Source organism: Xiphophorus hellerii, chromosome 8 (assembly GCF_003331165.1).
Source record: "Xiphophorus hellerii strain 12219 chromosome 8, Xiphophorus_hellerii-4.1, whole genome shotgun sequence".
NCBI classification, from domain to species: domain Eukaryota; kingdom Metazoa; phylum Chordata; class Actinopteri; order Cyprinodontiformes; family Poeciliidae; genus Xiphophorus; species Xiphophorus hellerii.
The window spans coordinates 2,714,691-2,742,681 of NC_045679.1; the positions used below are offsets into that span (position 1 = coordinate 2,714,691).

Here is a 27,991-nt window from a genome sequence, read left to right on the forward strand (position 1 = left end):
TCAGCACAGAAACACTGAGGAACCATGAAAACAGAACCAGAATCCAGGAATCAGAGGTTCAGTGAATGTGGTGTTGAAGGTGTGGAGGAGGATCAGTGAGTCAGAGGAAACTCTGTAGAAGGACAGAATGCCAGCAGGACAGTCCACATACACTGCTACTCTGTTAGAGACAGAGGAGGAGGAGAGAGGAGTTGAACTGTTATTGTGCCAGACAGAGTAACCATCAGCATCAGAGCATCTCAGACTCCAGGAATGATCATTCAATCCAAACACACAGTCTCTACTGATTCCTTTCCTCCTGATTCTTCTGTAACTCACTGATATCTCAACTTCTCCTCTCCACTCGACCCCCCAGTAACAGCGACCAGTCAGACCAGTTCTACACAGCAGCTGATTCCAATTATCAAATCTGTCTGGATGATCAGGATATGACTGAAGCTCCTTCACACATGTCACCTTCCTGTTGTCTTCAGACAGTTTGAGGAATCTGCTCACTGTGTTTGTGTCGATGGTGAGTTGACAGGAATCTGATGGAGAGAACAAACACAATCCAGCTGCAGTTATTGATCATTTATTGACACTTTGATGATGACTCCTGAATGAGTGATGTGACAGTTTGAAGATGGTTGATTGTGAGCTGCTTTGTTGTCATGAATCAGATGAAAAACACACTTACACTTCCTCAGACCTGGTGTCAAGAATGGGACTCCAGCAGGCTCCACCCTGAAAGGAGGAGGGGGGTCAGACCATCAGTCTCTTTCAGCAGCAAACATGGACATTACATGTCTCTCAGACACACATTGTCCTCCACTGAGACAGGAACAGTCCAACATTTGGATTGCAAACTGCAGTGGATGTAGGAAGGACAGTTGGTGCTGCTGCAGCACAACTCATTTCTCCAAACACAGGAAAAGCTCCAACAGAGAGGAGAAAGGAAATCCCTCAGTAACAACCTGAAGAAACTCACTGAAGCCTAAAAGGACATCAGGAAACTAAGGAAACATTTCTGGAAGCTCAACCTGATTTAATAATCAGCATTAAAATACAATCAATCTAAACTCTGACACAACACCTGGATACCTGTTCCATCCACACTCCCACACACAGATGAAGGAATGAAACACTAAACAGCCCTGCTGCTGAAAACCTGCTGTGGCCTCACTGTAATATCCAGAAATACAAACATTAAAAAGGAAAAGCTGCATCACATTCAACAAAGAGTTCAACAAGAATCAATGATATGATCTCTGAGCTCAGACTCACAAACCAGGGAGAGGCTTCCATCATCACACACCTCTGACAAACATCTCCAACCTTTCAGCACTTCCTCTACCAACCAACACCACCAGGTGGCGCTGCTGCACACATTTACAATGAGACCAAGAAGAAGAAGCAGCATCCTGAATCCAGCAGCTGCAGTAATGGCTTGTGAAAGTGTCCAAGGAGCATCTGGAACCAGAACCAGCAGATCCAACAGTCCAGAGAGTCTTTGTTTGCATCTTTCCTCTCAGATTTCCAAGCTGCTCTGAGAAGGAAATGACATCATCATTATACTGATGATGTCACGCTCTGATGTCACTGATCAGGAGCTGCTGGACTTGTACATTTCCAGCATGGAGGACAGAGAAGATCTCAGCTCTGATGAGGAGCTGGCCTGCCTTCAAACTGATTCAAGGTCAAAGAAATATTTCCAGATGAAGTCAGACTAAAATGTTGGATTGTCCTGCTGTTGCAATCAGAGGCCAAGAAGAAGCTTCAAGTTCTTCTCCTGTTCAGCTCTACGTTCCTGTCAGAGACTTCAGCTCCTCATGAGGAGAACAACTAAAGCCTGGAACAGACTGACACTAACATCCTGACATCTCATCCCTGAACAAAGCTTTGCAGCATCAAGGTGACTCTTAGCGCCATATATGGACAGATTTCCTCTTAAGGGGGCGGAGCCTGGATTGGAGGAACCAGCAGCAGCTTCCAGGAACAAACCTTGGGAACCTCTGGAGGAGAACATGGAGATGAGATTCCTGCTTTAATCAGTGGATTCATTGATAGAAAACATGACGACTGAAATATCTGAGAGCTGCAGCTCCATTTTCTACAGATCTGCTGGAACATCAGGTAGAAATGAAGAATTTCATCATTTCACATCAAATCTGTTCATCTTCCACAGATACAACTGAATTATTGACCTGAACTGGTTCTAAAGGTCTGGATGGTAAAAACATCCATTGTTTTTATGTCTCATTAGTTTCCAGAAAGAGTTGAAATGTTTCAGAAGCTTTTATCCAGCAGCTCAGTAAAGATCTCTCCTCTTTCCAACCTGATTTAGTCCATGAAGCAGAACATCTCTGCTGCTGCAGCAACAGGAGGAAACTTCTCCAGCTCTCAACTTCTACACTCTGACTGCTTGGAAACAGATCAGGGAGGAACAGCCTTTTCTCCAGGCTGCCTCCTCCTGACTCTAGCGCCACCTACTGGATGTTCACCAGAGGTGGAGAAAGAACTCAAACAATGTACTGAAGTAAAAGTACAAATAAACAGACAAAAATGTTCTCTAGTAAAAGAACCACATTAACATTTTACTTGATTAAGTATTTAAAATACTTAAATGATTAAAAGTAAAAGTACTTGCTGAATGTATTACCTAATGGCCAACACAATATCATTAAGTTTACCGATCATATTAATTGTAATACATCAGTAATGTGCCATTTAATGAACAATGCTGCAGATAAATCATGTTTTATTGTGTTTACTCTCTGTGACAGTTTAGATTTCTGATCCATCTGACCAACATGAAGTTACTTTTCTTCTCATCTCTGCTTCTCGGGGCTGATTGGTCTGGAGCTCCATCAAATATTGTTTTAAAGTCCTTTCTGTCATCACTAGATTATCATGGAAATCTAACTGAACTTCGTTTTTATTAATTTAGTCAGAGTCCCTTTTAAACTCTATTAAACCCATCCCACTCTTTAATGTTCCTTGTGAGCCGTTCTTAGTCAGGAGAATATTCCAGAAAACTGGGTAATGATTTCAGCCTCCAGATGAGGCGTCTAATAAATCTCATTTCACAATCAGCTGAAATCTTCCTGGACACTAGAGTTAAATCAAGGACTGATCCATTTCCTGGATCAACATCTGATCTTGTTTCTTAAACCATCCAAACATCATCAGTTCTTACCCTCTAAATATTCATCTGCTGTTTCTCCATTTACTGTTTTGTTTCCATCCCATAATATTCCATGTGCATTATAGTCACCACATATTACTGATTATCTACACCTTTAATCTGGCCTAACTAATTCTAATCCAACGTTAATAAGTGTTATCTGTAGTTAATTTCATCTCATTTATTATTGTCTCTATTGCTACATATTCTAGATCAGTTCCTCTACTTGATTCTCTGAACATAGATAATCTTTTCTAGATGTTGCTCATCTTTCTGTTCCTTTCTTCCTCTCACTGAAACATTTTGTCATGTTTCTTCAATACCAATAAAATCTGCTTTAAGATGTCATTTATCTGTATATTTTTAACTTCCTGTCCATCAGCCAATCAGCTTCTTGTATTTTCTCAGTAGGTCCATCAGTGGAAGCCCCGCCCAGCCCATGATGCTCCTGGTTTGTGAAGACAGAGAGACAAACTGAACTCTGATAGGAAACAGTTTCAAACAGATTTTCTCTCTCCAACCTCTTGGTTCCACATGGAGCTATATTTGGCCCCCTGCTGCTCTGACTACCATGTCATTGTGGTTCCAGTAGATGGGTCGGTTTCCCAGGTTTATTCATCATCATGTGAAATATTACTATAGTTTAAATGGGCGGCTGTTTGCAAAGTTACACAGTCAAAATTAACAGAAAAAACTTGAGTTAGTTAGATTGTCATAAGAGACAAAATTAGGTTAAATGTTATCCATTAATTTATAAATGCCATGGTTGTAAACTAGATATGTAATTATCAATCTAAATATTTAGCTTCAAACTAAATGTTTCCCAGCAGACTGACTAAAGACATTTCTCCCTCTTCCTCCTCTATCAGACCTTCTCTGCTCCTGCAGCAGGTTCCTCCATACCTGAGAGTTTCCAGTCTCCAGTGTGGATCCTTCAGTCCAGCCGACAGCAGCTTCACTCCTGAGTCTCCTGGATGATTGTAGCTCAGGTCCAACTCTTTCAGATGGGAGGGGTTGGAGGTCAGAGCTGAGGCCAGAGAAGCACAGCCTTCCTCTGAGACCAAACAGCCTGATAAGCTGCAGACACACAATTCATCACATGATGAGGGTATGAGAACATTCAGGTAGAACCCAAGGTCTGAACTGGTCGCTCGCACACTGGCTGGATAGATGGATGGGTAGATGAATGGATGGAGGGATGGATGGATTTATAACATGTCAAATAAATAAGAAAGCCAAGCAACTGCTTGGATCTGTAATTATGCTTCTTTTTGCACCTAAGATGCAGCAATTTGTCAAATGCCCAGAGTTACCTGAGAGTTTCCAGGTTGCAGTTTGGACTCTTCAGTCCAGCAGAGAGAAGCTTCACTCCTGAATCCTGCAGGTTGTTGTTACTCAGGTCCAGTTCTCTGAGACTGGAGGACTGGGAGCTGAGAACTGAGGACAGAGCTTCACAGCTTCTCTCTGAGAGGTTACAGTAACTCAGTCTGAGGAGACATGGAGAAAAATCTGTTATTAAACAATCCTTCAAAATGTATGTCTTTTTTCCAGTCAACAATGTTCCTCTTTTACTTATTTAAGAAACTGTTTTATATATAATTATGTTGCCTTTTGTTGTAAACTGGTTCAGTCTATAGATGGGCCTCCAGCCATGAAGGACTGAACTAAAGGCAACAAGGAGGCTGGCAAGAGAAATATTAAATTCCTCTATGAACTAAATTAATCCCATGTCAGTTTTAACAGAAAGAATCCAATGAAGCCTGAGAATCCAGGCTGGGCTGAAGAACAGCATCAGGCTCAGTTTGAGGATCAGCATCAGAGCTGGTTTGATGGAAAACACCAGCTTGAATCAAAGCAGAGCAAATCTGGAATTTCATCTGTCCATTTTTTAACTGTTGGATACAGAGATGGAAACTGAGCAGCAACTGACAAAAAAGTATTTCTTGAATTAGAATCAAATTGCTCAATAAAAGGATTGTATAAAAACTCTGACAGGAAACAGTTTCAAACTGATTTTCTCTCTCCAACCTCTTGGTTCCACATGGAGCTATATTTGGCCCCCTGCTGCTCTGACTACCATGTTATTGTGGTTCCAGTAGATGGGTCGGTTTCCCAGGTTCATACAGCACCATGTGAAAAATGGTGCTATATGGTAATAGGTTGTTCTTTGCAAAGTTACACAGTCAAAATTAACAGAAATAATTTCAGCTATTCAACTGTCATAAGAGACAAATGATGTTCAGAATATCAAGTTATATTTTCACCATATTATTCATTCATTATTAAATCCAATTGTTCCAAACTAAATATTTAATTATCAAACTACAAATTTAGCTGCAAACTAAATGTTTCCCAGCAGACTGACTAAAGACATTTCTCCCTCTTCCTCCTCTATCAGACCTTCTCTGCTCCTGCAGCAGGTTCCTCCATACCTGAGAGCTTCTAGTCTCCAGTGTGGATCCTTCAGTCCAGCCGACAGCAGCTTCACTCCTGAGTCTCCTGGATGATTGTAGCTCAGGTCCAACTCTTTCAGATGGGAGGGGTTGGAGGTCAGAGCTGAGGCCAGAGAAGCACAGCCTTCCTCTGAGACCAAATAACCTGATAAGCTGCAGACACACAATTCATCACATGATGAGAAAATGAGAACATTGAGGTAGAACCCAAGGTCTGAAATGATTATTTTCACAAGAGGAAAAAAGTAAATAAATTAACCTTCAATAACATGAAATAGTAATAACATTTTAATTCCGTTACATGAGTAATAAAAATCAACATTTGTCTCTTATGGAACGGATCAGAATAGAAGCATCTTTCATTTTTCCACAGCAGGGAGTTCAGGTTAACCAGCAACTAGGTTAAGGTAAATGGAAGAATCAGATATTCAAGAAAGGGTAAAAATAAAAAATAATAGGAGGCTGAAGAGTAAGGACATATTTACAGAACAGGAATAATAATGCTGTACATTTACTAAAAACAGCATAATCAGTTTGTTCATTATGTCGGCTGAATCTTGATAAACTGCATTGTTATGCCTTAAATCAAAACTGACTATATTGCTTTCATAGACTTAGCTCCTTTTTCTATGGAATGTGGTTAATATTTCAATTATATTTTGTTCTCCAACTCTTACTTTAATAAGAAGAGTTTGAAACTGGAGGGGCTGAGTTTTACCACTAGCCAACAATGAATGCAAGCCGAAAGCAGAGGGTCTATTGAAGCTGATAGTAATACAAAATAAAGTATGTTTTTATTTTTTACCTTCAATGTGGAGCCTTTAAAACCACAAAATAAAATCTCAATATTTTTCTAGAAAACTCTGGTGCTCAGCCTTAAGTATAAATTATGATACTTCACAAATATTAAATTTCTGCATATTTATAGGCACTCAGCCATAATGGACATGAAAAACCCACTTGTTGCACATCCTATCACAGTTCCAATACGGAATTCACTGAGTTCCTGAGAGCAACCCATTCTTTCACAAATGCTTGTAAAAACTGTCTAAATAGCTAGGTGCTGACTTTCATACACCTGTGGCCAAGGAAGTAATTGGAACACCTCATTCTGATCATTTGGATGGGTGGTCAGATACTTTTGGCATTTTCTGTTAACAGCTAGTAATTAAAAATCACTAGGATTGAGAACATTTTACCTGAGAGTTTCCAGGTTGCAGTTTGGACTCTTCAGTCCAACAGAGAGAAGCTTCACTCCTGAGTCCTGCAGGTTGTTGTTACTCAGGTCCAGTTCTCTGAGACTGGAGGACTGGGAGCTGAGAACTGAGGACAGAGCTTCACAGCTTCTCTCTGAGAGGTTACAGCCACTCAGTCTGAGGAGACAGAGAAAAAAAATCTGTTAAACAATTGCTCAAAATTATATTCTTTCAAATCAACAATGTTTTTATTGGACAGAGAAGGAACTATCTTATTTTACACAACCTTTGTATTTGTTGTGACCTGGTTCATTCTACAGTTGGGCCTCCAGCCTTAAAAGAACTACAAGTATCAAGGAGGTTGGAAAGAGAATTATACAATTCCACAATTAACTATATTAATCCATTTTCAATTTAAACATAAAGTGGAGGAGTTTTGCTGCTTGAATATGTAAAATTATGTTCAGCTAATGAACGAAGTCTGTTTCTATTTTGCACATCCTCCCAATGGGACACTTTGAAGAGTCAATGCAACAATACATAAATTGAAACATGAATGTTTACCTCACAATTAGCAGATTTCTATCTATCAAAAATAAATGCAATAACAATCTGTGTCCTTACAGAGCTTTGTTGGAGGCTTTAACCACTGGCAGCAGCCTCAGAAGAACCTCCTCTGAAGCAGAGTATTTCTTCAGGTCAAACACATCCAGATCTTTTCCTGATGACAGTAAGATGAAAACCAAAACTGACCACTGAGCAGGAGACAGTTTATCTGTGGAGAGACTTCCTGAACTCACAGACTGTTGGATCTCCTCCACTAGAGAACGATCATTCAGTTCATTCAGACAGTGGAACAGATTGATGCTTTTCTCTACAGACTTATTTTCACTGATTTTTTTCTTGATGTACTGAACTGTTTTCTGATTGGTCTGTGAGCTACTTCCTGTCTCTGTCAGCAGACCTTGTAGGAGTTTCTCATTGGTCTGCAGTGAAAGTCCAAGGAGGAAGCGGAGGAACAAGTCCAGGTGTCCATTTGGACTCTGTAAGGCCAGGTTAACAGCTCTGCGATGGAGAGACTTTAGTTTAGGTTTATTAAATAATGAAGACTTCCTAGATGTTTGTGTTTCTTTCATCAGGTTGACACCAGAGTTTATGAAGGTCAGATGAACATGAAGAGCAGCCAGAAACTCCTGAACACTCAGATGGATGAAGCAGAACACCTTGTCCTGGTACAGACCTCTCTCCTCTTTAAAGATCTGTGTGAACACTCCTGAGTACACTGAGGCTGCTCTGACATCAATGCCACACTCTGTCAGGTCTGATTCATAGAAGATCAAGTTTCCTTTCTGCAGCTGATCAAAAGCCAGTTTTCCCAGAGACTCAATCATCTTCCTGCTCTCTGGACTCCAGTGTGGATCTGTTTCAGCTCCTCCATCATACTTGACCTTCTTCACTTTGGTCTGAACCACCAGGAAGTTGATGTACATCTCAGTCAGGGTGCTGGGCAGCTCTACTCCCTCTCTGGTCTCTAACACATCCTCCAGAACTGTACCAGTGATCCAGCAGAAGACTGGGATGTGGCACATGATGTGGAGGATTTGTGATGTCTCTATGTGGGAGATGACCCTGCTGGCCTGTTTCTTATCTCTGAATCTCTTCCTGAAGTACTCCTCCTTCTGTGGGTCATTGAACCCTCTGACCTCTGTTACCATGCCAACAGACTGAGGAGGGATCTGATTGGCTGCTGCAGGTCGTGTGGTTATCCAGAGGAGAGCAGAGGGAAGCAGCTTCCCCCTGATGAGGTTTGTCAGCAGAACGTCCACTGAGGTGGACTCTGTAGCATCAGTCAGGATCTCCTTGTTGTGGAAGTCCAGAGGAAGTCGACTCTCATCCAGGCCATCAAAGATGAACAGAACCTGGAAGTGTTCAAAGCTGCAGATTTCTTTGGTTTCAGTAAAGAAGTGATGAACAAGTTCCACCAAGCTGAACGTTTTCTCTTTCAGCATATTCAGTTCTCTGAAGGTGAATGGAAATATAAACTGGATGTTCTGGTGGGCTTTACCTTCAGCCCAGTCCAGAATGAACTTCTGTGTTAGGACTGTTTTCCCAATGCCAGCCACTCCCTTTGTCATCATTGTTCTGATTGGTTGATCTCTTCCAGGTGGGACTTTAAAGATGTCTTCTTGTCTGATTGTTGTTTCTGGTCTGTGTGATTTCCTGGATGCTTTTTCAATCTGTCTGACCTCATGTTCACCATTGACCTCTCCAGTCCCTCCCTCTGTGATGTAGAGCTCTGTGTAGATCTGGTTCAGAAGGGTTGGTCTTCCTGCTTTAGCAATCCCCTCAAACACAGACTGCAACTTCTTCTTCAGACCAGATTTAAGTTGATATTGACAAACTGCAGCAAAATGTCCTAAATTAACACAATAACAAAAATCAGATATGAAAGAAAATCATCTTTTTAAACTGATTACATCACTTCAGACACCAGCAAATGTGTGATTTATCTATTATTTCAAATCTCTGAAGAAACGCTCTTACTGCTCTGCAAATGGTCAGCCAGCTTTTCCTGCTTCATCCTCCTCAGGAAGTTCAGTGTGATCTTCATCACTGCCTCTCTGCTGCTCCTTCTCTGTTCTTCATCCTCACCTTCCAACACCTCATCATCCCTCTGACTCTCTGAATGTTCTGGGTAATCTGGACTCAGACCTTTCTGGATCTTCTTCAGTTCTTTCTTCACAAAAGTAACAATGTTGTCCTCTAGCAGCTGGGTAGAATAATAGATGATGGAAACGTCAGAGTGAAATCATGGAGCCAAACACCAGAAGGATGTTGGACAGACTGACAGTCCTCTGATCTACAAAGTGCAGCATGAAGATGACTTTGAACAGAACTCATGGAAAAGTAGTTGTTCATACACAGACCATAAATATGGAGTCCAGCTGTGTTTGATGCTGCTGGGCAGATGGACCCCTGGGAACCTCTGAGCTCTGCTGGTCCACTCTGTGGAGGAACAAGGAACAATTAGGAAGTTAGGAAATATTCATCCAGCTGTATGAAATCACCAAGAGTTTCACATTAAAATTTCTTAATATAGAAAAACAGAGCATCACAAGAACACAATTTAAATTTATAAAGAGGAAGATGATTTACACAGAAGAATACCAATAACACCAGAATAATCTAGTAGCCATTTCAAAAAGTTGATTTTGATGTTGGACTTCAAAGAGTCCACACTGTCAGCAGATGTGATGTTGGTGGAGACAATTTCTCAGAGCTTGGGGACAGTGGAAGTGAAGGCTTTGTCCACACAGGTCTACAGGGACAGTGTGGGACATCCATCAGGCACTGATGACTAGATCTGAGGTGATGTGGACATGGAGGAGGTCTGATATATGTGTGTGTCCATGTGGGTCTTCTCCTGGATGTTATAGTGGGGATTTTAAAATGGATCCTGTAGATCCCTGGAAGCCAGTGAGCTCACATTGTATTTCTCCACACAGAGACGATCAGAAGGTAAAAGTATATGAAGTAATATCTGTATGTGAGCAGTGAACCAGGTGATCTAAGTAGTTGTAAAGATTTAATGTTCCTGCTGATCCCATTAAGAACCAGTAGAACCTCTGACCTTCAATGCCTCAAGACTGTGCTGACTGAGTTTGAAGCCTGGATCTTGAAAGCTCTAGGGCACGTTCGCTCAGATACGATGTCAATAAAATAGACAAAATTGAAACTTTGATCCAAAATGGCTGACTTCCTGTTGGGTTTGGACCATGGCTCCAAGAGACTTTTTTGTAGAAGATACACACGTGTACCAAGTTGCATAATTCTGGGTTAACGTATGGCTTGGAGCAGATTTTTAAAATTATTCTAGGGGGCGCTGTGAAGGAATTCGGCCATGCCCACCAAATATCGGACTGAATTCCTGTCGGGGGTTGGACAAGGGTTGATCTCAGTGAGTTTTATGCAGGTCGGTTGAAACATGTGGAATCTAGAGCCAAAGGTGACCTGTCACGTTGCTGCACCGCCACAGCCACGACCTCCTCTACAATGTCTTAGCACTTTAAGTTACTGAGACCAACTTGTTATCTGTCATCTAACACAAGATTATCTTGATTAGATCAAGAGAGCCAGAGATGGAGCTTTCCAAGTAAAAAAGTCACTTCCTGTTCTGAGGAGACAGGGCTTAGATGACATCAGACAATGATGACACAGGATTGTCAGGCAACTAACCAGGATCACTCATGCCAAGTTTGGTGCCAATTGACCTTTTTGTGTGAAAGTTATAGCGTTTTGTTTGTTTTGGCAAGTACGTCAACTTTACCGCTCTGCCACGCCCCTGAACATATACGCAAAGTCAATTTTTTGATAACGTTTAAAGCCCTATGCCTTTACTGCATTCTGACCATGAATGAAGCCGATAGGTCAAAATCCCTAAGAAGAGTTTGTTAAAGTTCGATGTGAGTAAAAGTGAAAAATGGCCAGTTCAGGCAGAGGGGCAATGGCGGTGAAGAGCGTCAAATTGTTTTTGTTATATTACACTTTAAAGCTGCGTCCGAATTCAAGGTCTGCATCCTTGGAAAGATATGTATCCAAGGCCGTGAATAAACTAAGACCAGAAGAGAAAGGCTGTGAATTTGGACAGGTCTAGCCTTCACCAACTGTCCCCACCCTCACCTCAGTGTAACTGATGTTGCATAGCAACAGTGACAGTTTGAAGCAGAGAGCAGAGAAGGAAAAAAACAATGTAGCAGTAGTTTGCTTTTTAGTCATGTATTCTTTCTGATTTCTGTATTATTCTTCACCTTTTATAGAAAAGACTGTTCCATAGTCAAAAGGAAATCTGATAGTTTGATTCTAAAATGTTCGAACATGTACTGCACATTTCTACCAGGAAAAAATATAAGAACATTTTTCATTTTCAAATATAATACTCTAATGCATAATTCCGGTGTTCTGTCAGATCAGCATACGCTGTCAGGTCATCATTCGCTTAGCACAAACTGACGGGTATGTTCAGGGGAGCCATATAGAAACGAAAAGTTAGGACAATTCTAAGGGCCCCTGACCGACGGGGCCCCAGCAAAATTACAAAATCAGTCATACTGTGTTTTCAAAAATTGTTTTAAGCAGTAAAAATTAAATGTTACCACTCCCAGACCAAAAAACACACATCTATATTTTCACTGAACACACTCCTGGATCTGCATGAAATGGTTCGTTCCTGCTTGGCGCATTTGACGGTGACTGTGTTCAGCAAAGGTCAGTAGAAGACAAGAACAACTGTGGCAGCTACTATGCTGCTAAGAAAAATTTTAAAATCGTGTTTTCAAAAAACATGGAGAAAAAAAGACAAGTGTCAATGTGTAACAGTTTTTTCCTCCAAGAGAGGTGGGTAGACTGTGTGAGGTTATCAACAATTTAGCATAGTTAGCTTAGCTAAAGACTACTGTTTTCCTCTATTTCACTAGCATTTAATGAACAAAAGAAAAAAATTACTAACATATTCACATATTTAACTTGTCCCTGCACCTTTAACCACACTTAACAGATGAGTCAGTCAGCAGCAGCTCTAACCCACGTCCCTCCTGACCCATCCTCTCCTAAGTGAAATTAAAGCTGCAGAATGTATCTTATATAAAAAAAAGAATTTTTTTTTTTACATATTTGTTAAAACTTTCATTTTGTTGTGACAGTTTGGCATTAGAGATAATCTGTGAAAAATTAATTCCCTCTGCCTTCTCCCAGTGCTATCTAGAAACAGCCAATCACTGGCAGGAGAGTTTTATCGCTGTCAATCACAATCTCTTTTGGTGCTACTCATCCTCCCTCCTCTCGCTCTGTGCTATGCTGCATCTAGCATAGCCTGTTGTGAATGCTCAGTTTAGTCAGCAAAACTGCCAATGATGGCAGATAAACTCTTTTCCTTTAATGATAAGTTGTTTCTCCACCATTTACACATTTAGCAGTGAGTGAATGAAGTTGATTGGTAGCGCTAAGACCCTCCTACTGGTTCTGGTTTTTGGCTGGAACGGTGCATTAATTTAGCTAGCACAGTAGTAGTATGGGACGAGGTGGAGGAGATTGAATTTTTCACAGATTATCTGTCTCATAGCAAACTGTCACAACATGGTGACAGTTTTAACAAATATGGAGAAAACATATATTTAGTTCTATACTGCAGCTTGAGTAAAGTGAAACTACATAGCATTTTTTGAGAAGTCTGGATTGCTTGTATATTTTGCAAGTTGCGTATGACTGTTGCTCGTGGGGAGAGACCTTTCAGTGATCTAAATGTAATTTAAATGTAAATGTAATATGACTGTTGCATGTAAAATTCGCAAGCAGTAAATATTGTGCTAGTATCAGTATTGGACCAAAGAAAGCAAGGTCGTTGCTATATGACATCCTGACTTAGCGGTTAACTAGTCAAACCTTCATCAAGCAGCAGGGATACGAGTTTTATACGGGTGTGTGTTGTAGTTGACTGCAGCTGCAGCATGACAATGCATGAATATGTATCTAGTTATCACAGAAAACAATTTAATCACTTATTTTTGTCATAACTTATCATAACTTATGCTGAACTGGCAACTCTGACGGTTGGACTTCTTAATGCGCAACCATGCGTATTCACTGCATACATGCTATTCTGACAGCATATGACAATCTGCAAACACATTTGAACATTTTAGAATCAAACTAACAGATTTCTTTTTTACTATGGAACAGCCTTTACTATAAAATAATACAGAAATCAGGAATAATACATGGATTAAAAAAAACTTCAGCTCTGTTCTTTTTCTTTCTCCACTCTCTGCTTCATGCTGTCACAGTTGCTAGGCAACACAAGTTACGCTCAGGTGGGGACGTGGACATTTGGTGAAGTCTAGACCTGTCCGAATTCACAACCTTTCTCTTCCGATCGTCATTCATTTGCGGTCTGCAAAGGACCCGTCCTACGTAAACAGGGTCCTTCAATGCAGACCCTGAATTTGGACACAGCTACAGAGTGCACACTCACATCCAACCAGAATAATTTTTCATATAATTTTTCCTCTCTGGCTTTTTTCATTTATTTCTCCATTGTTTCCCACTAATAACCTTCCAGAACTGATGAAGGACTCCGTAGAGAACTTTGTTGCCCGCCGTCTTTGCTTCAGTGTTGGTTTATAAGGCAAAAATTACTCAAAAATGTATCAGGTCATGCGTTGAGTTCCACTACCTCTGCCATTTTAACACTGTATGTTTGTTGGGGTTTGCACTACTTCAGCATGGGGATGGAGGCAGTGTCATGTCAACTTAAAAAATATTATAGAATAGCTTTGTCATGTTGACCTTAATATTAATTCAGCTTCAATGTGTCAAAGCATCTGTTAGAATAATTATGTTTTGTTATCATTCTTACATAAGTAGTTACCAGTTTGCTTTTCATTCATAGGTTTAGTATTCACACCCCAGAGAGGAGGAATTTGTTCAAATGTGTGAAAGATAAAACTTGCTTTTTCCCTAAACCTTGAAGCTGCAGCTGCTTCTTATCTTGGGATACTCTTTAAACTGCTTGTGTGTAGAATGTAGTTCTTCCTTGTTTCAGAATAGCCCCTTCTTTTGATTTATCACTCTCCCACATGTCACTCTTGACTCCCTTCTTTTCTCCTGCCTAATAAAAAGACAGGCTCTGCCGCAGGGAGTCAGAACACATGGTAAAAACCTAGACGAAGTGGTTTGCTATGTTTTCTCTTTCTGCAGAAGCTGGGTTGAAAACTCATAAACTTTGTTTGTGGTTTTCTTTTTATGTAGGTTTGAGAAATACCTATCAGCATTGTCTATAAAATGGTTGAGGAAAAATACAACAGAACTTCTGTCTCCGACCATCATAGAGCAATGAGCAGCTAGTAGCTAGTCGGATGGTCAGCATTGAGGCGGTCCAGCCAACATTTGAGACAAGACTTGCAGCAGCTACTTTCTACACATTCAACCTAAAACATCAAGATGAGGCAGCAAAGACTTTGGAGCTTATTCAATGCTAAAACTACTCCCATGATTTTATTTTGAAAACACTTTACAATGAGTAAAATACAATGAGAACATTTTTAGGAGCTTAAAGCAAGTTATAGTTAACCATTGACCAATTTCGTGACGTGTTATTTTAATATATTTAAAAACAGAATGATATATATATGAGATTAACAACTCTTTTTACATTAGTTTGACCTGCTGGCTTCAAATTGCCAGTTTTCCAAAAGCTTTTCTTATTTTGTATTGTGTTGTTTAGTCACTTCATTGAGGTTAACCCAGAAAGGCACAAAGACCATCCATGGAAAGGTGGTTTCCAGACAAGTGAGCAAGATAAACCAAAAGAACCTGCAGACAGTGATGCACATGTTTCTACCCTGATCAAAAACCTGATGCTCCTCTAGTGTCATTCCAGGTTACTAGTTGTCCTTTGTTTCTTTGAAATAATTCTGTTTCCAAATCACTTAAAGTCTAATTGATATTTTCTTATGCTTTTCCAAGCTCCATGGTAACCTCTCATGCATCTTAAAAATTAAGTACCACTTTACAAATAATAAATGCAGAATCCCATGTTGGGTTGTCCTAAACAGGTTTTATAACGTAAACTATCATTGGTTTTCAAGTGTTACTGCAACCATGTTTATTTTAATTAATTCATTATTTTTTTATCTTTAAAAATACCAAGAGACCTGGCCATGTGATCATTTTCCATGACATTATTTTTGAATCCTTAAGTTTGTAAAAGTTGATCAATTAAACTCCATTGGCACTAGAAACTGTATTTTTAAATTCTTTCTAACGTTTTCGCAATCATGACTAATTCTTTACATTGAAGCCCAATGTATGTGAATTTGTAACCAATTCCCTGAGGCCTGTAAAAGTGCTTGTATTATTTTTCATATAAATGTATATGGTTTGTACATAACAGTGCCTTTAAATAAAAATATGTCCTACAGAGTGATAGTTCATCCGTATTATGTGATTTAATGGTTATGCATTTTAAAACTGCACCAATTTTAGCACTTTTACTATTACTATTCTACAGTAAAACTAAGACTGTGCAATATTAACTTTTTTCTCCAGAGCTCACTGACAAAGTGCATCAAGTGGTGAAACTAAACCTACAGTAAAATACTGGCAGCTACAGATGCCAGTATTTCATTTTTTATTCAGTTTCACTATTGTTATTGTAACAGTAAATTATTTTAAATTTTATTACAGCATTGCACATCTAATTTTATAGCAAATAACTAGCAGCTATATTCACCAGAATTTTACCTTTTTTGCACTATCAGTATCTACAGTAGCAGAAAGGTGAGTTGATTCTGGTAAAATATTTGGTTTCCTGTTCAGCAGTGATTTTCTACTTATGTTCACTAACTGGCCAGTAGGGGGCAGAATCATTACATATGATTCTTAAATTGATCTCAGGAAAACATCAGATCAGATTTTGAGACTTCTGTTAAGTAGATGGATATGAAGAAGCTCTTGGTAAAGACTGTGGATCTAAGCTGACCTGTTTAATTCACTGATGATTTTTCATTCATATTTGCGACTGTTGGACTTCATTGTCTGCATTATAACGTTGCTTAATGGAGCATATTACTATTAAAACAGTAATGTCATTGATGTGATACATATCAATTGAAAATACCCTGACCATGAGAACAGTCTCATGGTCTCATGATAATTATTGTTATCATCACATGGCCACAATAACAGATATAAACAGAACAGCTACAGCAGTTAGAAACAGCTCACCTCTCTGATGGTGGAGATCCAGGAGATTTAAAGTCAATGAAAGCATCTTTGGAATCGTTGCTCTTAAAGGACACACAGCTGGGTTCTGGTTCTGGTTCTGGTTTGAGTCTCTGATGGATCCTGACAGAAACATGATGATTAAAACTTAATCAGCAAAGAGGAGCAGCAGCAGCTTCATCACCACGTCTGTTCTGGCCTGATATAGTGAACGCTGTGTGAAAAGGGCTGTGGACAGTTAGAGATGGTGACCTCACCTCTGACCTTTGCTCTGGCTCTCATCTTCCCCACACAGAGTGGTTTTAGAGGGAGGGACTCCCTCCTCTCTGTCCTCACACTGATCCATGCTGCTGAATTCACATCAGCTCACACACACTTTCTACCTTCACCTGCAGAGGAAACACACATCATTCATCTGCACATCAACTCTGATCATCCTTTACATCATTAGAGCTGGAAAAAGATCAGCTGCTCCTAGTATTAAGTAATTTGACTGAACTGAACTTTACTAGAGCAGCATTTGGAAGGAAGTAGGACAAATTTGTTCTGTCTTCTGACTCTAATGGTGGAGACCAGAGTTTGATATAATGGGAAAAAATCATGAATCAGTTTGTTCAGGGAAGAAATAAATTCAGATGTTCATCAAGTTTGATTCTAGTACATCAATTATCCCATAGATTAACCTTAAAACAACAGAGATTAAAGTTTGATCTGAAATTAGAGGTGAATATTTTCTCCAAACATCAGAGAGAAAAATAAGAAACAGACAGAAAGGTTTCTGAAGACAAAGTTCATGTAGAAAACAAAGAAAACTTACAGTTTGTTCAGAAAATCCAAAGAGTTGGAATATGTGATCAACAAACTGAGACCCAACAGAACCAGACTGGAGGCACACCTAAACAGGTGAGTTTAATCAGAAAGTAATCTGAGTAGAAATGAGGCCAAACTGGTTTCACTGGTCAGACTGAGAACTATCAGTGGAAAGTTTATCTGTTGACGTCTGAAGACAGAAAATCTACTCATGACTCCCAGATTCAACACAAACATTCTGCTGCTGTTATTCTGCTGATCCAGGTTCTGTTCATCTATATTGGAACCAGAACCTGTTTTAGCTTGGAACCAACTGGAATTTTCATTGGTGGGGATTTGTCTCCCTCTGGTGGTAAAACTACAACCTGAATGATGTTTGATTATTAAATAGACTAAGTGTTTTTAAATGATCTGTTATGTAAATTGCACATATCATTATCAAATATTTCCTGTTCCTTATACTTTTATAGTTTTCTTGTTTTATATGCTTTTATTGTTTTCCTTATCTTAACATAAATGATGTTTCTGTGTTGTTGAATTGCTTTGATTCTGTTTCTCAGAAGGCCTCACTGAAGAGAGCGGTGGCAACCGGTTTTGACAGATTTTATCGCTCAGCAGAAACCTTCTGCACCTTGACCTGCTAGATAGTTGCAAAGCAGCCTCCGTGAAGATGTACAACTTGTTTTGTTTAACCATGTGTGAAGACATGTCTTGAACAGAATAATCTAGTGCAAGATACCATGTGTTTCTCATTAGTACTGCATCAGTATGAGTAAAAGATAACATGTATTTGTCTTTGACGCTGCAACTAAATGATAAAGTGTTTCCCCCGCCCCTTTAGAGTTGCAGCGTCTTTTGTAACAGGGATCCTAAATGGAATAAAAAGAGAGGAGCAGTCAAATGTGTTTTCAGAACGGTAGGAGATATGTAACTGAAAACACATCTCTGTCTGTTCTCCTCACAAGTTGGAAAGGAATCTTACTCTCTTGTCTTTCCTGTGTCTGTTTAATTTGATTTTAATAGGTGTCAAACCTGACATTATCCAAATATGTCAGTGATGGTAAAAAGTTATCAGAACCAGAACCAGTTCTACTGTTCATTGAACAGCACAAATAAAAGATCATTTGTTCCTCAGAAGCCTTGAAAAAACAGTGAGTCAAAAACTAAGTCCTTCACAGCAGGTCAAAGGTCAGCATCTGCTGGTCTTATAAAAATGTCTAACCACTTTTTCTCTTTAGCACTAAACAGCCATTATTGTACGGGTTCATGGAATTATGGCAAACAAAAATAAAAACTAAGAAATGAGAACAAGGGTTGGCAGCTTGTTGGATGTTTGGAGGAGAAAACCTGAAAATTCAACCTCCAGGTTTTACAGGTTTCTGGATTCTGACCTCAGCAGCAGGAACAATGACACAGATGAAACCAGTGACTCCTGAAAATGGGATGTTTGGATCTGAGCAGGTCTGCAGATTCCACTGCAAATTAAGGTAGAAAGTTTATACTGATTATGTAAACTCTGATCATGCTTTACATCATTAGAGCTGGAAAAAGATCAGCTGCTCCTCCTCTGATTGGCTCTTCTTCTCTGCTTCATATCAGTGTCAGGTGAATGCAGTCAGACAGCAGAGAGGCAGAGGAAGCTGCCATCAGCTGCTGCACTTCTACTATCAGTCCACTAGATGGAGACATGGAGCAACATCTACATTCACTGATTCAACCTGAACAACAGGAAGTATTTTAGTTCACATTTATTGAACTACCAGCTCCATCAAAGATTAACTATTTAATAATCTGACTGAATTAAACACATTTTAATATTATTTTACTTTGAAACTGTTGTGTTTAACTTTAATGGTGAAAACTAGAATTTGACTCCAGGAAATAAAAACATAAAGCAGTTTGTTCAGAGAAGAACATCAGCTCTTCATTAATTTGTTGGATTCCAGTTTACCAGTAATCTAATAATCCCTTAGATTAACCTTCAAACAGCAGAGATGAAACTTTGAGTTCAAGTCAGTAGATTTCTGTTCTCTAAACATCAGGGAAAAAAATAAGAAACAAACAGGAAAGTTTCTGAAGACAAAGTTCAAGTAGAAAACAAAGAAAACTTACAGTTTGTTCAAATGATCCAAACAGTTGAAGAAGAACATCTGAATAACAAATGGAGACCCAACAGAACCGCAGTAGGACCAGACTGGTACCACAAATGAACAGGTGAGTTTAAACTGAAAGTTTTTAGAGGAGAAATGAAGCCAAACTGGTTTAACTGGTACTGACTGGAAGTCAGAGGAATGTTTACCTGCTGACATCTGAAAACATGAACCCTTCTCATGACTCCCAGTTTGAACACAAACACTCTGCTGCTGTTATTTTGCTGATCCAGGTTCTGTTCAGCTCTAATGGAACCAGAACCAGTTTTAATTTGGAACCAATTGGACTCTTCAATGGTGGGGAATTTATCTTCCCAGCTGGTGAAAGTATAGCCTGCATGATGTCTGATTATTACATTTTTAAATGATCCAAATATGTCAGTGATGATATAAAGTGATCAGAACCAGAACCAGTTCTAATATTTCAATCATCAGGATGTGAATAAAAGCTCATCTGTTCCTCAGCAGCTCTTGAAATGAGCTCAATGCAACAGCAGTAAACATTACATTGAATCATAATTTATTGAAATGAATCAGAACCAAAGTGCTGAAGCATTGAGAGAAAAACTAAGTCCATCCTTTTTGCTTCCACAGCAGGTCAAAGGTCATCAGCTTCAAGGAGCTGCTGGTCAGATGGAAATCTTTACTTTAACTATTTTTATCCATTTGACAATAAATAACAAAAAGTTCATGGTTTAATGCGATTATGACATCATATAAAAACATCAAAACAAAAATAAAAAACAAGAATCTATTAAAAAATATTAACTAAGAAAATAATCTGAAAAATGAAACAAAGAAACAAACTCAACTGTAGTCCTTAATATCACCACACTACTGCTGCTGAAACCACACAGAAAAGTACTGTTGCCTAGCAACCTCTCAGCCAATAGAATCCAAGTGATATATTGGATTCTATAACACTTGGATTATATAAATGTTATAGATGGTTAGAAGGAAACCATTGTTTCCTTCTAGTGGGTGTGTCTGTGTGGTTCTGTATCTGTCTAGATAGACAGATGTTAGAAAAACCATAAAGCTGATAAAAATCAACATCCATTCTTTTGATAGAATAATGTGACTCTTTAAAGTTTAACTAACCTCTGAAATCTAAACCCATTGCAAATGTTCTGTTCTAAGCTTGAGCAGAAAATGATTCGCCGGCAGGAAGAGAGTTTTGCTAGAGGAGATTTGATCCAAGGAGAGAAAAGTTTTGAGCGTAAGAAAAAAGGTTTGAGAAAAAACAGTGAATATTTGAAAGAGAGCAGAAGTTTTGAGTACAAGCATTACAAGTTTTTAGAGGAAAGACATGACTTCCTTTTATTTCCTTGGTTTCTTCTTTTCTCCTCAGCTGTCATGTAAGGTGAACAGCCAGTAGGTGGCGCTAGAGTCAGGAGGAGGCAGCCTGGAGAAAAGGCTGTTCCTCTCTGATCTGTTTCCAAGCAGTCAGAGTGTAGAAGTTGAGAGCTGGAGAAGTTTCCTCCTGTTGCTGCAGCAGCAGAGATGTTCTGCTTCATGGACTAAATCAGGTTGGAAAGAGGAGAGATCTTTACTGAGCTGCTGGATAAAAGCTTCTGAAACATTTCAACTCTTTCTGGAAACCAATGAGACATAAAAACAATGGATGTTTGGATGGAGCAGATAATCCACTTGTAGAGATGAATAATTAACTAAAATACTTCCTGTTGTTCAGGTTGAATCAGTGAATGTAAATGTTGCTCCATGTCTCCATCTAGTGGACTGATAGTAGAAGTGCAGCAGCTGAATTACAGCTTCCTCTGCCTCTCTGCTGTCTCATCAATCCAGAAATGTTTAGCAGGGGGGCATTGGCTTGATTTGACGGTGCAGGTAAGCGGGCAGACTAAACAAGCTATTATTTTAATATAAAAACATAAACAAATAGTATAAGTATAGATATTTATGGGACATTTCAAATAAAACAACTATGTTTAATAACACAAAAATAAGGATATAAACAGTGACATGTTTAATGTTGAATAATTAAGCTGAAATTTGCATAAACAGCTCATATGTTACTGAAATCTAAGGTTTCCAATTTCTTGAGTCTATTTCTTTGAATGCAAAATCAATCTACTCAAATAAGAGAAATAAAATAATATTACTCAAGTACAAGAAAAATAAAAACAGTTCAGTAAAACTAATCTTATAAGTACCTTTTGTTCCCCCAAAGTTACTCAAGTACATGTAACCAATACAACCCATTTTTGAACATAGATAACAACAATATTAGTGTCAGGTTTGACACCTATTAAAGACAAGTTGAACAACACAGAAAAGACAAGAGAGTTAGGTTCTTTTGTACTCGCGAGGAGAACGGACAGAGATGTGTTTACAGTTACAAATCTCCAACCGCTCTGAAACACATTTGTCCGCTCCTCTCTTTTTATTACTTTCAGAGTCCCTATCACAGAGAGCACTGCAACTCTAAAGGGGTGGGGTCAAAGCATTTTAGTTGCAGTGCTAAATGACAATCACGAACTAAACACATGTTATCTTGCATTAGAACACAGAGTAAAAACAGAACAGGTCGTATATCTTCAAGGCGACGATTCGTCAGCTATCTAACCGTTCAAAGGAAGAAGAAGTTCCTGCTGAGCGATAAACCCCGTGAGCACGGTTATCACTGCTTCTCTTCAGGGAGGCCCTCTTGTGAAGACGGAGATAAAGTAGATCAAAACATACAGAAACAGTCTTTATGTTTAGAGAAAAGAAAACAATCATGGAACATCAAATATGAAACACTATTGTTATAAAGGAAACAACAAATATATGATAATATATACATTTCACCTAACAATTAGTCTATTTTTGTTAACAAGCTCAGTGGCGGCTACAGAATGATTTTCTGCAGGTGCTAAGGGGGAGCTAAGCATTTTACTGAGGAAGCTATGAAGGATCTTTTTTACCCTGTAGTTATCAACACACAGGCATTAATGTTGTTATTTTAATCAGACTGATTTGTGTTTATTTGATGCTTAGACGTCAGCATGAAGCCTTGAGCCATTAGCCAGATTACTTCCAGATAATATTACATTGTTTAGGTTAAAACAGCATTCATGGCAAAGAGGAAACCCAAGTATTGACCCTTTGCAACTACGTCACTTAATCATTCGAAGCGCCATGATGTAGATCGGAAGTGAGAATCGGGAGTATTGAACTAAACGGATGAAGTTGTTTTTGTCAGTTTATTTCTGGTTTCTACTTGTTGGAGTCGAGCAAATCTGTCTGTGAACGTAACACACCTGGTTGGGGTATTTACAGAAGCCTGAAACAGCTAGCTTACAAACCAACCCAAACCTCCTCCTTCCTGACGTGTTGATCAAATTACCGACTTTGCCTGAATTCAAACCACATGATTTATGTCACTGTGTCATAAACACAGTGACTGCTTAAACCGGAGCAGCCTTAAAAACGTACAGAAGACGAGACGCTAACCATTTTTTTCCATACATGCTAGGCTACATGATGGCGTGGCATTGTTTCCATGGTTACTGATGGTTAGACGCTACCTTCTCCATAATGTGACATTTGATATCTTTCTAATCATACTTACTAATACAGTATATGAACGTTAATCTTCTGACCTTGTATAAAGTGTTGGCTGTAAATCCGTGGTCACACCGAGAGCTGCCAGTCATTATGATTGACGGCTGCTATCCATCGCTGCATCTTTCCTTGTTAAAATAAAATGACAAGCTTGGTTTGGACCAGAAACCAAGGTACAGAAAGAGCAGCGACGTTCTGTATCCTTGTGCAGGTTTTGTTTCGCAGGGTAGCACCGCTGGAGAAGTTTGAAGCAAACATCACCAGGTTTGTTCATAAGTAATTGTTTTACAAAAGTAATATTATTATTAAATCTTTCCTTGGCATCTTTTGTGATAATTATCCCAAGATATGAAACTTGTGTTTTAACAGGAATGTTGTAAAGATGGGTGTGCTGACTCCATCATTATGTTTTGTTAAGGATTCCGTGGGTAAATTGTAAGTAAAACTATGGAACCTTACTGACACCTAGTGGACATTGTTTACATGTTTAATTTGGGCAGTCAAGCAGAACTCGTCCAGCTGTACGGTTGGTGTCTACAACTGTCCTTCAGACACGTTTGTTCCTTGGACACTATTTATCATTTTACAAAATAAAGAAAAATAAAGGAAAAGAAAAGAAAAGAAAAACAAACCAGCAAATAGTTGCAAAATAAAAATATTTTCAACTCAAGTGTTAGCTAGCTGTATAGCTTTGTAAGAGCAAAACATCGTGAGGGCAGCATAATGGGATTCGCTACAAGATGATATGGGAAGAAATTCACATTTGTTTAAATGAGGTTTGAGGCCTGAAGCATCAGAGAAAGTTTGGATGAGCTTAATAACAACAGGAATCTGGTCAGCATCTCTCAGAAACAGTGTCGTGTCATCAGCAAATTGACTAATACAAATTTCTCTATCAGCAGCTGAGATACCACAGATATTGTTTTCCAGAATAAATGTTGCAAGAAGTTGGGCTGCGATCAGGAATAAATAAGAGGAAACGGGGCAAACCTGTCTCACTCCTCTGGATACTGGAAATCTGGGACAGGAGCCATGCTTCAGTTTAATACAGCAGTTACCTTTCTGGTAAAGAGTCTGAATAGATTTAATCAAATATTGCCCCAAACCAAAATTATCTAAGGCCCGATGCATAAAGCCATGCTCTAGAGCAGGCATGTCCAAAGTCCGGCCCGGGGGCCAATCACGGCCCGCGGTCAGATTTCATACGGCCCGCAGCTTCGGTTTTATAATGTATTATTTATGGCCCGCCTGCACTGTGAAACAGAATAAATAAATCATAAAACTTGAAACTGTAATTTCTCCTTTCACCAAATGGTGGCAGCACCACTTTAATACTATCAGTCTGCCTCCGTGCAGCGAACCCCTCTCCACTCATTTCTGCCATGGCCACTGCAAAGAAAACAAGTTTACAGTGAGGGCCGCCGCTTTCAAGAGAGATGGGAATTACAATACTTCTTTTCTGAAAATCAAGGCAATTGTGCTTGTCTAATTTGTAATGAGACGGTTGCCTTGTTTAAGGATTTCAACGTAAAGAGACACTACCAGACTAAACATGCTAACACATACAACAAGCTAACAGGAAGTGACCGTGCTGAAAAACTGAAGCAGCTCCAAGCTGCACTGGCATCACAACAGCGATTCTTCACGCGGACCTGTGAGTCAAAAGAAAATACCACCAAAGCAAGCTACGATGTTAATGTTAATAGCTAAACATGGCAAACCTTCTACTGAAGATACATTTATCAAAGACTGTGTTATGAAAATGGTGGAGAACATTTTGCCCTGAGAAGAAGCAAGAATTTGAGAAAAATGTTTGCCTGGCACGTAACAGTGTGGCACTGAGAGTTGAGGACATGAAACTGAGTGTTTTGAACGGTAACGTCTGTCACTATCAGCAGTGAAGAGCCAAAAGAACATTTATGCACTTGGATTTATGGCACTTATTTTTATTAAACTCTTGAGTAAGATTTGGTTATGAACCTGTAGATGTTGTAAATGACAAGCAGAATTCACTTGTTTTAAGATTAAATAATAACAGACAACTTTGCGTTACTTATAACTCCTGTTTAAAATGTTCTTGAGGCAAAGATATTTTTAAACTCATGTAAATTTAAGGTATTTCATACAGTTTGTTCAATGTTATCTGACTCTCCAGATATGAAAGAAAAGCAGAATTTGGGTTTTTAGAGTTATTCTCATTTGCCTGAGTGGCTTATATTTGTTTTTTTGTCATTTGAAAAGTAAATATAATTGTGACAATGAAAATTGTGTATTTGCATGAAACTTTTGTAGTTAAAAAATGTCCAGGGCGTGCCGTGGTGGCGTAGGGCGACCCGTATTAGGAGGCCTCGAGTCCTCGACGCGGCCGTCGCGGGTTCGATTCCCGGACCCGATGACATTTGCCGCATGTCTTCCCCCCTCTCCTTCCCTGTTTCCTGTCAGCCTGCTGTCACATAAGGGACACTAGAGCCCACAAAAGACCCCCTGGAGGGGTAAAAAATAAAAAAATGTCCGAACAAACTATTGGCCCCCGGGCATCTTCACTTGATCAAATCTGGCCCTCTTTGCAAAAAGTTTGGACACCCCTGCTCTAGAGAGTCAAAAGCCTTATAAAAGTCTAAAAACCAAATAAAGCTGTTATCATTTATTAGTTGTGAATAGTCTAGTAGATCCAGCACAAGCCTTAAGTTGTTTGTGTCTGAGGGACATGAAGCCTGATTGAGATTCATCAATAATAGAACTGAAGGTTTGTTTAATTCTTCTGGCCAAAATAACAGTAAAAACTTTATAGTCATTGTTCAGTAAGCAAATCGGTCTCCAGTTGTCAATGAGTAATTTGTCTTTGCCAGCTGTTGGGATCAGAGTAATAAGGCCTTGTGTTAAAGTAGGAGGCAATTCTCCACGACCAATACTTTCTGAAAGAGAGCTGAGAATAAAGGGACTAAGATCTTTGACACATTTCTTATGAAGCTCACTTGACAGCCCATCACTACCTGGTGATTTGTTGTTTTGAAGACTTAAAATAGCCTCTTCTACTTCCTGTAGAGTGAGGTTAGCATCACACATTTTGTTATCAGCCTCAGATAAAACTTGACAATGTTTCATGGAGTCAATCAGTAAAGAAGCTTTTTCATCTGAGTATTTAGAAGAATAGAGGTTGTTGTAAAAATTGGAACAAAATGAACCAAGGGTTTTATGGTCTGATACAATCTTGTCATTAACTTTAAATGTGTCTAAATAATTATGAAGTTTAGATTTTTCTAAACCAGAAAAGTAGGAAGAACACTGCTCCACTTCCTCCAACCATCTCGCTCTAGACCTGACAAACGCGCCTCGAGCTTCTGTTTATATATTTCATCAAGTTTAGTTTGACATTCACTAAGGAGAGAAAGGTCATCATCATTAAGGTTATCATGGCTAATCCTGGATAAAGAAGCTATCTGAGAGCAAAGACTTTCTTCCTCTTGCCTTCTCTTTTTTGCAAGGTTACTACTGAAGGATCTCATGAATTTTCCAGTTATATTTTAACAGTTCCCAAAAGGACTAAAGGAGTTTTGTCTCCAGGCTTCCTCCCAGCAGGATTTAATCAGGGATCTGATGGTTTCAATAACATCCTCATATGAGAGAAGACTGTTGTTCATCTTCCAACAGACAGCTCTAGGAGTGCCGGGTGTCGAGAGTGAAAGGCTTAACGTGATTATTTTATTGTCAAAGAAAGGAGCAGAGTGTGGGTCCAACACTGATCTCCAGTTTTCATTCTGCTCTGATCTTCCAGTTCCTGGGATTTTTCATTCAAAGAGAAAAATGTTCTGCAGGTTCTGAGTTTCAGGTAGAAGTTCTGAATGAAACAGAAAATATGAAGATTTTCCCACCTTATGCTTCAAAGTATTGATCTCTGACCTTCATGGGATGGGAATGTTTTACTTTAAATCAGGACTTTCTGAAAGGCAGAGTTGATGAAAAAAATCTTTTTAATGCAAATATTTAAATTTGACCAGGAAAAGAACAGAATGAGCAGCAAATGAACCAAATGCAGAAGAAAAATGTTTTTATTTAAAACACATGAAGAAAAACTGCAGCAAATTTACAAAAGGAAGATTTAATATTTAAATTTGACATGTTGAGAAAAATAGGAGCCAGTAGAAACAGAAAATGATCAGTGATTGATAAAAACTGATAAATATTTCAATTAAATCTGATGGATGAAAGGAAAAAAAAAAAGAAAAACAACATCTTGATATTCAGTGTGAAGCTTTGACTGAAAACAAACAAAAAAACATGAGGATCCTGGAATAATCCTGGAATAATCCTGGGATAATTTCAGCTTCCATCGTTAAAGCACTGCAAGAATAAAAAGTTTCCAAAGATTCAATCAGAATTGTTTCACCAAGAAATAGATTGTAGAGACTAAACTATCTGTTCAACAGTGAGAAAGTTTCTCTGACAGGAGGAAAATCTTTAGACTCTTTAGATTCAACTCAGCACAGAAACACTGAGGAACCAGAACTGGACCTCCAGACCCCAAATCCAGGAATCAGAGGTTCAGTGAATGTGGTGTTGAAGGTGTGGAGGAGGATCAGTGAGTCAGAGGAAACTCTGTAGAAGGACAGAATGCCAGCAGGACAGTCCACATACACTGCTACTCTGTTAGAGACAGAGGAGGAGGAGAGACGAGTTCCTCTTTTATTGTGCCAGACAGAGTAACCATCAACATCAGAGCATCTCAGACTCCAGGAATGATCATTCCCTCCAAACCAACAGTCTCTACTGTTTCCTTTCCTCCCGATTCTTCTGTAACTCACTGATATATTAACTCTTCCTCTCCACTCAACCTCCCAGTAACAGCGACCAGTCAGACCAGTTCTACACAGCAGC

At 39.1% G+C, this 27,991-nt stretch overlaps 2 protein-coding genes and 1 long non-coding RNA gene across 3 annotated transcripts in view; 1 reads left to right on the forward strand and 2 right to left on the reverse strand.

The window, feature by feature from the left end:
* On the reverse strand, window positions 1–16,935 carry LOC116724449 (NACHT, LRR and PYD domains-containing protein 3-like). The gene is made up of 10 exons (XM_032570167.1): window positions 16,847–16,935; window positions 16,593–16,712; window positions 9,740–9,818; window positions 9,357–9,582; window positions 7,437–9,228; window positions 6,816–6,989; window positions 4,477–4,650; window positions 4,067–4,240; window positions 677–723; window positions 1–527 (listed from the first exon to the last, which is right to left on the reverse strand). Exons 1-10 carry the CDS (start codon window positions 16,933–16,935, stop codon window positions 1–3), a joined length of 3,402 nt encoding a protein of 1,133 aa, XP_032426058.1.
* LOC116724487 (NLR family CARD domain-containing protein 3-like) overlaps window positions 1–27,991 on the reverse strand; it is a 638,369-nt gene that overhangs the window by 91,607 nt on the left and 518,771 nt on the right. The gene's annotated exons all lie outside the window — the stretch shown is intronic.
* LOC116724699 (uncharacterized) lies at window positions 13,732–27,925 on the forward strand. Its single transcript, XR_004340254.1, has 3 exons — window positions 13,732–13,742; window positions 14,537–14,538; window positions 27,738–27,925. It is a non-coding gene; the product is annotated as an uncharacterized LOC116724699 (long non-coding RNA).